This window comes from Hylobates moloch, unplaced genomic scaffold, assembly GCF_009828535.3.
Source record: "Hylobates moloch isolate HMO894 unplaced genomic scaffold, HMol_V3 SCAFFOLD_2, whole genome shotgun sequence".
In the NCBI taxonomy this organism is placed as follows: Eukaryota; Metazoa; Chordata; class Mammalia; order Primates; family Hylobatidae; genus Hylobates; species Hylobates moloch.
Window position 1 is genome coordinate 66,675,263 of NW_026652277.1, and position 11,602 is coordinate 66,686,864.

The window sequence follows — 11,602 nt, forward strand, 5'->3', positions numbered from 1 at the left end:
TTCTGCTGCTGTCTCAAAGTGGCCTTCTCTCAGTCCCTCTACCTGCAGGTGAAATTCTTGTAACCAAGCTCAGTTGGGCTCTTTTTACTCATCCATTTCCCTTTGGTTTTGCCAAAATGATGCCGTGGTACTTGTCATCTTAGCTTGGTTTTCTTTCTTATCATAGAACTTTCTTTTTTATAGTTGTTGAGAATATAAATCAGTATAATATTGAAGGCCATTTTGTTGTTTAATATCTAAAGCCTTAAAAATGTGTAGCTAGCCGGGCATGGTGGTATGCACCTGTAGTCCCAGCTCCTCAGGAGGGTTGAGGTGGGAGGATTGCTTGAGCCTGGGAGGTTGAGGCTCCAGTGAGCTGTGTTCGCGCCACTGCACTCTAGCCTTGGTGACAGGGAGACCCTGCCTGAAAAAAAAAAAAAAAAAGTGTATAGCTTTTGGTTCATCTGTTACACTAAAGAAATTGAGTGTTGCACAGACTACTTACAATTATTGTAACTTAGTAAAAATTTAGAAACAACCTAATAATCCAGCAGAAAATTGGTTCGACTGTTTACAAATCTCTGTGTAGCTCTTAGAATATTCACTCTTCAACATCATTTCAGTGACATGGAAAAATTTTAAAAGGAGGTTTACTTTTAAAATATAAAAAGAAGGCCGGGCGCCTTCCCTCACGCCTGTAATCCCAGCACTTTGGGAGGCCAAGGTGGGCGGATCACCTGAGGTCAGGAGTGTGAGACCAGCCTGACCAGCATGGAGAAACCCCTACTACTAAAAATACAAAAATTAGCCGGGCAAGGTGGCTCATGCCTATAATCTTAGCTACTCAGGAGGCTGAGGCAGGAGAATTGCTTGAACTGGGGAGGCAGAGGTTGCAGTAAGCCTAGATTGCGCCACTGCACTCCAGCCTGGGCAGCAGAGCGAGACTCTGTCTCAAAAAATTAAATAAGTAATATATAAAAAGAACAAAAAATACTTAAGGAAATAAAAACATTATTTTTATTTCAGTGCTTATCTATCGTTGTGTACTGCTAATATGGGTAATTTATTTATTTACTTTTTGGTAGGAGTGGGGTCTCACCATGTTGTCCAGCCGGTTTTGAACCCCTGGCCTGAAACTTCCTGCCTCAGCCTCGCAAATAATCCTTGCGGGATTATCGGCGAGAGTCACTGCTCTGGCCTAGGTGACTTGTTTGTTTCTGTGTAGGAACTTTTTGTTAAGTCTTAGCCCAAGAATCCTAAGTTCTAGACTGGGAAGCTAGAGACCTCAGCTCATCTTGTAGCTTTTACTCTTCAGATGAAGAACCTGACTCCCAGAGAGATCGGGTGACTTGGTGAGGGAGTAAGCTGGCTGGCTGTGGCCTTCTTCACAGTTCAATGCCACTTATTTAAAACATGCCCATTGGCTTTTGATTTTTTAATTTTTCTTTTGAGGGGAATAGTGAGGTTTTATATGAGGCTCTTGTCATTGTTCACACGGATTTATTAAGATTTCCTGTGGAGATGGTTGTGGAATGGAATACTGCTGCCACTTTTCAACCTCTTTTTCATCTTAACTAATATTATTTCTTATGTGTGTTTATATCAAATTCTCTTTTTATAAGATTAAAATTGTTTCTAATTCCTTGGAACTATCATAAAAGAACAAGTTCTTTACTTATAGGCTATGGTTTAAAATATAAGACAGTTGAAGGCCAGGACTAAGATAGATGGGAAAGGCTACTTTGTCATCAGAGAAGCCTCAAAAATGCTGTATTTTGGGAAAAAAAAAAATGGAACTCTGATTTTCATTTGATTCTCGTAAAACAAACTTTTCTTTAAAAATATCACTTTAATTAGCTGGGCGTGGTAGCGGGTGCCTGTAATCCTAGCTGCTCGGGAGTCTGAGGCAGGAGAATCACTTGAAACCAGGAGGCAGAGGTTGCAGTGAGCCGAGATGGTGCCACTGCTCTCCAGCCTAGGTGACAGAGTGAGACACTATGTTAAAAATATATTTTTTTTTTTATTTAATGGCTGTACCCTATATTCTTCTTGATTTCCAGCCTTTTATTGGCTCTCAGATTGCCAGAGTTGGGACTGAAAAGTAAGTAACCATTTTGTTGAGGTGGTAGTGGTTCTACCAGGGTGAGTTATCATGACAGCAGAATCACTGCATTTTTCTGTCTACTCTGTGGCATAGACTCTATGCCATAGAGTGACATGTGAAAGGCTTGAGGCTCCCTATCTACGAGACACCCTGGTCCATTCTAACAGTGTGGCACGTGCTGACTGGGTTTGAGTCTCTCGCTGTATAATCATATTACTGCACTTCCCTGCATTTTCTCATCCAAAAATGGGGATTACCTGCTTTGTGGATCGGTTTGCAGATGAAATAACACACGCAGGGCATCTAGCACGGTCCCCCACATGGCACATTCAGTGTTAGCCACACTTCCATACTAACTGCACTGCGGGGATATTTAATGAGCTCTTAAATGGCAGAAATGTTGTGTCTTTTCCTGTTCCCTTAGTATTCCTATTTTTTTTTTTTTTTTTTTTTTTGAGGCGGAGTCTCGCTCTGCCGCCCAGGCTAGAGTGCAGTGGCGCGATCTCGGCTCACTGCAAGCTCCGCCTCCCGGGTTCACGCCATTCTCCTGCCTCAGCCTCTCCGAGTAGCTGTGACTACAGGCGCCCGCCACCACGCCCGGCTAATTTTTTGTATTTTTTAGTAGAGACGGGGTTTCACCGTGGTCTCAATCTCCTGACCTCGTGATCCGCCCGCCTCGGCCTCCCAAAGTGCTGGGATTACAAGCGTGAGCCACCGCGCCCGGTAGTATTCCTATTTTTGTTGGTAATTTTTCTTATGAACCATGCAGTTGTCTAGTTCAGGCCATTTTAGTATGCCGTTTTATCTTTGCTTCCAACATGATTTAATGTTCCCAAATTGGATTTCACATAATCCTAGTGTCCTTTGAGACTTGAACTGGTTCTAGGCCAAAAAAGGGTGAGGGGGAAAGAAGAAATTCAGAGTCAAATTTGGCAAATAATATATGCCTGGTGTTTTGTTTTTTTGTTTTTAAGACTCGAGCCGGGTGTGGTGGCTCACACGTTTAATCCCAGCACTTTGGGAGGCTGAGGCAGGCAAATCACCTGAGGTCAGGAGTTCGAGACCAGCCTGGCCAACACGGCGAGAAATACAAAAATTATCTGGGCGTGGTGGCACACACCTGTAGTCCCAGCTACTTGGGAGGCTGAGTCGGGAGAATCTCTTGAACCCAGGTGAGCCAAGATTGCGCCACTGCATTCCACTCTGGGCGACAGAGCTAGATTCCATCTCAAAAAAAAAAAAAGACGACTCAGTATACAAATAAAGACTGAAAAATCCTATGTTGAACTAGTTAAATACTAGTTTGTTTTACTTAATCTAGTGAATTTTTAAATTTTTTTCTTTTTTTTTTTTTGAGACAGGGTCTGGCTCTGTCAACCAGGCTGGAGTGCAGTGGCACAATCTCAGCTCACCTCAACCTCCACCTCCTGGGCTCAAGCCATCCTGCCACCTCAGCCTTCCAAGTCTGGGACTATAGGTTCCCGCCACCACGCCTGGCTAATTTTGTATTTTTTGTAGAGACGGGGTTTTGCCATGTTGCCCAGGCTGGTCTCGAACTCCTGAGCTCAAGCAGTCTGCCCACCTTGGCCTCTCAAAGTGCTGAGATTATGCCCGGCCTAAATATTACTTTCAAATAGAACCATCTTCATAGGTAGCAGTTTATAATACACAAGTAGAATTTGGGAAATGGAGTCCCAGTCTTGCATTCTCCACAGTGGATGATGCTTCAGCCGGTTTCCTGTCTCTGCACACACACTGCCCGGCAGCGGACTTTCCCTCCTCCTTCAGAGCAGCAGCAGTTCCCTTTCTTCATTCCCACCCATCACAGTGGCAGCCCCTCTGCCCTCCTGTATTCTGAATCCCACCCTTATAATATGCTTAGATTTTGCCTTTCTCCCAGCCGTTTTGTGAGCATTGTTAGTGTGTACCAATTTTTTCTCATCCTTTAAAAAGAAAAACAAAAGCCCCTTTTCTCAATTCTACATCGCAAATCCCACTCTTGCCCTCCTGCAGTGTCAGAGGGCTTGGCTGTGATGGGAATAAGCCTTGGCTCGGTTCTCCTTGCATACTTAGCCCATGGGAACCTGGTTTCTGGCCTGGTTCTGACCTGGTTTCAGGAACGTTGTTGTGCTTTGAGCTCCCTGTGGCCTTCGATGGTGCCTCCATTGGTCCTTACAGGAGGTGATTGGCTTTCTCCTGTGGACCCTTCTTTCTCAGTCCTTCCTTGAATGCTGCCTTTGTCCCTCATGATTATGCCATCAACATTCTTCTCTTTCTGCTTTCTGTATAACAGGGTTATTGACTCTTTTTTTGAGAGTCTTACTCTGTCACCCAGGCTGGAGTGCAGTGGCACAATCTTGGCTTGCTGCAGCCTCTGCTTACTGGGTTCAAGCGATTCTTCTGCCTCAGCCTCCCGAGTAGCTGGGATTAGAGACATGTGACACCAAGCCTGGCTAGTTTTGTATTTTCAGTAAAGATGGGGTTTCACCATGTTGTCCAGGCTGGTCTCAAACTCGCAACCTCAGGTGATCTGCCTACCTCGGCCTCCCATAGTGGTGAGATTACATGTGTGAAGCATCCTGTAATCAGAGTCACCCTGATTCAGCTGACTCTAAACTTTAAAAATCACATTGGTCTTACCATAGTTCATCCAAAGAATTATGGGAGAGAAACTTGGGTGTCATGCTTGATTTTTTTTTTTTTTTTTTTGAGATGGAGTCTCACTCTGTCACCCAGGCTGGAGTGCAGTGGCATTATCTTGGCTCACTGCAACCTCAACCTCCTGGATTCAAGCAGTTCTCCTGCCTCAGCCTGCCCAGTAGTTGGGACTACAGGTGCCTGCCACCACACCTGGCTAATTTTTTGTATTTTTAGTAGAGATGGAGTTTCACCGTGTTTTAGTCTCCTGACCTTGTGATCCGCCCTCCTCAGCCTCCCAAAGTGCTGGCATTACAGGTGTGAGCCACTGCACCCAGCCAATTTTTCTTTTTTTAATAAGAGATGGAGTCTTGCTTTGTCACCCAGATGGAATTTGTAGCACAGTAGTGTGATCATAGCTCACTGTAGCTTCAAAGTCAGGCTCAAGTGATCCTCTCACCTCAGCCTCCTGAATAGCTGGAACTACATGCATGAACCACTGCACCGTTATTTTATTTTTAAGAGACAGGATCTCGCTGTACTGCTCAGGCTAGTCTTGAACTCCTGGCCTCAAGTGATCCTTCTGCCTTAGCCTCCTGAGTGGCTGGCTCTACTATGCTTGGCTCTGATATTTTTCCATAAAGCCTATCATTCATTTATCATGGAGGTGTGTTAATTTTGCCTTCTTACTTTCTCTCAAATTCACCTGATCTTTGCCTACAGTCATCTACCCCGATCTGGGGCAACACAGTTTCTTCCCAGGGCCGTTGCTGTAGCATCGCAGTGGATCACCCTTCCTTCAGTCTTGTTCCCCTCTGATTCTTTCTCTCCAGTAGACTTTAAAAAATTTTTGAGATAGGGTCTTGCTCTATTGCCCAGGATGGAGAACAATCACAGCTCACTGCAGCCACGAACCTCCTGGGCTCAAATGATCCTCCCACCTCAGCCTCCCGAGCAGCTGGGACCACTTGTACTTGATAGGATGCCTGGCTGATTTTTAATGTTTTTGTAGAGATGAGGTCTCACTATGTTGCCTAGGCTAGTCTCAAACTGCCAGGCTCAAGCAATCCTCTTGCTTCAACCTCCCAAAATGTTGGGATTACAGGCATGAGCCACTGCACCTGGCCTAATGGACTTTTAAAGCATAAATCTGTTCTGTTACTTTCCAGCTAAAAACGAACAAGTGTCTGAGGACACAGTTTAAACTCCAAGATGATAGGGTCCTCCCTGATCTGGGCTCCCACCTACCCTCATGACCTCCTTTTGTGAAATGCTGAAGGGCTCTGCAGCTGGTTGTCTGGTACTGCTGGCCTTTGCTTTCTATTTAGCATGTTCCTTCTCCCACAAAACAAAATCACATTCTCACTGCCCCCTGCTCATTCTTCAGGGCTATCTTCTGGGAAACTTTTACTAAATACCCCTCTCCCCCTAATCTGAGTGCCTGCTTTGCTCAGGTAGCATGTGTTCACTGGATAAATCCTTGGGTCCTGGCACTGAGGCAGGGTTTCTGTTCCCAGGAAGCAGAGGCATACTGTTCTGTGAAGGATTGACTGAGTTTCTCGTAATACCAAGCAGTACCTGAGGGAACAGATGTCTAGCTTAAAATCCTCCCTAGAACTTGTCATAGCAGTGCTACGTATTGCCTGTGAAGGAAGGTTAATAACTGCTGAAAGGTTCGATTAACTTTATTTCATCAGGATTTGTTTGACTTTACAAATTGATTTGGGTTATTTCAACTTTTAGGTCTAGTCTTAAGTATAACTGGTACATATTCCTTAAAACAGCCATTATACCTTTCATAAATTTATTATATACTTGCATTTTTATAACTATTATGCTTTTTAATTGTTGGCCACCATTTTTAGTGCTTCTGAATTGTTACGGTTCTCAAGCAGCAGTTGTCACCTTGGTTTTGAATTAATGCTGTGACGCTTGCTTCCAGGACCCCTATGGTGTAGCCGTGGGTGGAACTGTGGGGCACTGCCTGTGCACGGGATTGGCAGTAATTGGAGGAAGAATGATAGCACAGAAAATCTCTGTCAGAACTGGTAAGTCTTGAAAATTACAAATCAGATAACATTTTAGAATCACTGAGAGATTAAAGGGTGTTAGTTTTTATTATTTAAATTTCTGCTGCTGAAGTATACTTGGTTTTTGTAATTACCTACCATCTCTTATAGAGGTATTACTCGTGGTATGGCAAATACGGACTTTCTTCACCTGTGTACAAGTTAGCAAAATACAAAGTCATTTGTATTGAATTCATAGTAGCTTCTTGTTAACATATTATCTTAGTAAAACAATTGTCATTTGGAAGTATGAGAGGTTTTTGGCTCTAAAAATGTGTAGTACAAGACTGGAATCATGTGGAGACCATATGTACTGATTCTGCTGAATATGTCCTGTGAAGCTACAGTTAGGTCTAGAGATGGAAGAATTGCCTCTTTGCTAGTCAGAAGACTTGAACATTTTCTTTTATAACTGGATTTTAACATGAGTTATATAGTTCTACTATTGCTTGCCAGCACTGTCTGGATTTAATACAGTCCTGTCATTTATCAAAACAGTGCTGGAGAAAAACCTGATTCTTACTGTTCACAGTCAAGCATGTTAAGTATTGTTCCTTGCTATGTAAAAGGGGTTGAAGTGATTCTAATTTGTTTTCAAGGTTAGTTTAATAGATGGGAAGAATAATTGGCCGCCTCATCGGCTCCCTTTTCATTTTGTACAGTGTCAAGGTACAGGAATTTTGCTGTATTTGACTTTTTTCCCTCTCTCTTCCAGTGACAATCATAGGAGGCATCGTTTTTTTGGCGTTTGCATTTTCTGCACTATTTATAAGCCCTGATTCTGGTTTTTAACAAGCTGTTTGTTCATCTGTATTTAGTTTAAAATAGGTAATATTATCTTTCTGTACATAGTGTACATTACAACTAAAAGTGATGGAAAAATACTGTATTTTGTAGCACTGATTTTGTGAGTTTGACCCAGTATTATGTCTGAGATATAATCATTGATTCTATTTGTAACAAGGAGTTTTAAAAGAAACCTGACTTCTAAGTGTGGGTTTTTCTTCTCTCCAGCATAATTATGTTAATATGGTCCTCATTTTTCTTTTGGTGCAGAATCGTTGTGCACTGGGGTCTACCATGCAATTTTCTTTCAGCACTGACCCCTTTTTAAGGAATACAAATTTTCTCCTTCATCACTTAGGTGTTTTAAGACGTTTACCTTAAAGTTTTTCTTGGGGAAAGAATGAATTTCTGTTTCTTAAAACATTTCCCTGAGCCAGTAAGCAGTAGTTTAATCATTGGTCTTTTCAAAATTAGGTGTTTTAAAAAAGAGACATATATGATATTACTGTTATATCAATAACATGGTACAACAAGAACTGTCTGCCAGGTCATTCTTCCTCTTTTTTTTTTAATTGGGTAGGACACCCAATATAAAAACAGTCAATATTTGACAATGTGGAATTACCAAATTAAAAGAGAATACTATGAATGTATTCATATTTTTTCTATATTAAATAAACAATGTAACATAGATAACAATATAAATAAAAGTGGTATGACCAGTGCTTGTTTTTCCTTGTGTGTCATATACAATTATCAGTATTGATAGGCCAATTTCTAAAGCTGATGTAAAAACACTAACATATTAAATATGTGAGATGCCTAAAGTAGCTACACAGGGGCCAGGCATTGTTCGAAAGCATTGTCATCGCCCTTACAGTTCTGTGAGGTAGTAGGTACTAATATAAGGTTAAAAAAGAAAAAAACTAACTCACCCAAGGTTACATGGTAGAGTCACACCAGGCGGTTTAATTCCAGAGCCTAACGTCATTCATGATGCGAAGACTACCTCATTTTTTCATAGCAACCTCAGTCGTCACTGTCGTTTGAGTATATTGATTTGACTACTACTTCACCCAAGTAGCATAACAGCTGCTTTCTCTCAGCCTTTTATATTCTAAAATCATATGCAGTAACATTCCCATTAATAGCCTCACTAAATTGAAGGACAATTCTACAGAAACATCCATGTTATTTGTGTGAGGTATAATAGGAGACCCAGAGCAATTCAGGTTTATGAGCTACTACAAAGGTCCACAATGTAGTTTGCAATTTGAAGAGATTGTGAAAGAACCCAGTTAATCATCCAGCACTGTAGGACGCAGCAATTGTCCTACATGGTAACTAACTCTGTGAGGAAGACAGCTACTACTGTGGAGATCTTAGGGGTTTCAGCTAAAAAGTAGCTTTTAAATGCCAAGTTAGAAGTAGCACATGTTGGTGAAAAAGGTCATATTTGTAGTTCTCTGCTATAGGAAGTATCAAAGGGTAGAAAACAATGTCTGTGGATTAAGATAAACTCTGTGGTTAGGCAGTCTATATTGCCTTAGATTATTATAGTGAGGAATTCTCACTAGTACGTTGTTTTTTTTTTTTTCTGAGGTAAGAGTCTCACTCTGTCGCCCAGGCTGGAGTGCAGTGGTGTGATCTCGGCTGACTGCAACCTCCACCGCCCAGGTTCAAGCAGCTCTCCTGCCTCAGCCTCCCGAGTAGCTGGGATTACAGGTGTGTGCCACCATGCCTGGCTAATTTTTTGTATTTTTAGTAGAGATGGGGTTTCACCATGCTGGCCAGGCTGGTCTCGAACTCCTGACCTTGTGATCCGCCTCCCAAAGTGCTGGGATTACAGGCGTGAGCCACCATGCTTGGCCTACTAATAAATACTTTTTTTTTTTTTTGAGACAGTCTCTCTCACTCTGTCACCTGGGCTGGAATGCAGTGGCGCAATCTCAGCTCACTGCAACCTCCGCCTCCTGAGTTCAAGCGGTTCTGCCTCAGCCTCCCAAGTTGCAGGGATTACAGGTGCCTGCCACCACGCCTGGCTAATTTTTTGTATTTTCAGTAGAGACAGGGTTTTACCATGTTGGCCAGGCTGGTCTTGAACTCCTGACCTTAGGTGATCCACCCACCTCGGCCTCCCAAAGTGCTAGGATTACAGGCGTGAGCCACCGCACCCAGCCGTTTTTTCTAATAACAAACAGAAAAGACAATTCCTCGTAGAGAGTAGCTGGCACCATCATCGCCTAACCTCAGTTCAGGTAGCTTGGTCCCATTACTAGCTTCATAGGCGAATAACAACAGCATCGCATTCTGAGCCACCACAATCTTGTAGCAGGACATAATTCCTCTGAGAATTTGGTAAGTCAGACCTAAGCTACAAGGTAAAAATCGCTATTGCAGTTAGGCTCCATTGTTGAATAAAAGAAAGGGAAATGTCATTGATAGTGATCTTAAAATATTTAATAGTCTTTCTTTAAAATCCAAAATGTGATTCTTACAAGTTATGTGCCACATGAAGCAGGTGTTATTTTTTGAGAAATGCAGGTGATACTGAAAAACATAGCACTGAGGTATTTTTTATTTTTGAAATTGAAGGAAACAAAGTCTGGATCTAATTATTTTTACATTTACAAAAACTGCTACTGCTTGGCTCTTTTGCTATAAGTTTAGGTTCTGAATACATGACAAGAGTATGGGAAAGAGCAGAATAATAGTACACGCAGTTTTAAAAGCTACGCACATCATAACCTGGAATAATGATTACACAGCAAGAGGCCTGAGTGGAGGTAGGCTAACAACACATTTTGACTTTCTCCTCAAAGGATAGCTTTGAAAAACAAGTGTAACCAATTGTTACACCAAATTAAAATGGCAATATTAAATCGGTAACAAAACGATCCACATTTTATACAATATTGTATTTCCAAACATACATAGGTCATGAAAATCAGAGAACCTAATATAGCACCGTTGAAACCATTCATTATCCTTCATGCGTGTATGCAATTCAGAATTTTGGCAGAAGACAACAAATGGAAAATGTCAGTTTCGTTTCTATAAATCAATTTGGATTTCAATTAAATCTTTGCCTTAGTAAAGGGTATTCTTATCTCAAGATCAATTAGCCGTTTTTAGCTCCACCGTTTTGGAAGTAAAAATGATGGGCTACATCTACTTTTTAATTTAAAACCAAGAACCAAGCAGTAAGGACAGCAATGTCAAGAATATCACATTGAGAACCACACAGAACATTATAAAGAATTTGGTGCATGTTTTAACAACTACCAACTGATGTTAACAATGAAAAATTTACAAAGGTAAAACTTTTTTTTTTTTGCACTGACTGGTTTCAATACAGCACTGAATTTAACTCATCTTTGGGCTTCAATCTTTACATAGAGTGAATATGAAAGTGCCATACTGAGGCCTTCCCCAACTTACACCATTGTAAAGATTTCAAAATCATTCCAGAATGGTCTGAATGATAGCTGTTCTGGCTGACACATCTTTTTTTTTTTTTTTTAAAGACATTTCCTGGCCAATTTTTTTGCTTGAAGATGATTGTCTGGTTATACAGGACATCAATCTGAAGGTAACAACTTATTTTAACTTTACTGGCATAACCATTGCCAGCAGTGAACTTGCACTAGTCCAAGCCAACTCAAAAACACATTATAAACATTTGAATGTCATTTTTAAAAGCGATGTCACAGTTTGTTTCCTAAGAAATTTAAAAGCTTTTATTTGAAAACGTATCTTCAGTTCAACCCTCGGAGTTAAGAAATATTTTTTAGATCATTAAATTCAATTGTGGTTGACGTGCTTTAACTACCATTCTCTAAGTTGTGTGCTATACCTAGCCTGTGGGACTCCATAGCTTCTCTGAGTCCTAAAGTGGAGGATTCTGTTCCAATGCATGTGAGCAAGAAGGATCCTCAAATGTCTAGGCTTCCAATATTCCAACACTGCTTTATTGGGCAGTGCCGTGTGTATGGAAGTTTTGTTTTGTTTTCAAAGGACCAAGTAA

The 11,602-nt window shown here is 41.4% G+C and overlaps 1 protein-coding gene across 3 annotated transcripts in view; it reads left to right on the plus strand.

Annotated features, from left to right (window-relative positions):
* Positions 1 to 11,414, plus strand: part of TMEM165 (transmembrane protein 165) — a 33,926-nt gene extending 22,512 nt beyond the window's left edge. Inside the window, exons 5-7 of one of the 3 annotated variants that reach the window (XR_009211927.1) lie at positions 6,663 to 6,768; positions 9,183 to 9,300; positions 11,103 to 11,156. Coding sequence is in view for 2 of the 3 variants with exons in the window: in XM_058434370.1 (XP_058290353.1) it covers positions 6,663 to 6,768; positions 9,178 to 9,300; positions 11,103 to 11,323 (450 nt within the window). In the remaining variant the exon portion in view is untranslated. Of the gene's footprint in view, positions 1 to 6,662; positions 6,769 to 7,504; positions 8,301 to 9,177; positions 9,301 to 11,102 lie in introns of those variants that run through there. The other 2 variants (XM_058434370.1, XM_032151411.2) reach the window with 2 other exon arrangements.
* The last annotated feature ends 188 nt before the right edge of the window (positions 11,415 to 11,602 follow it).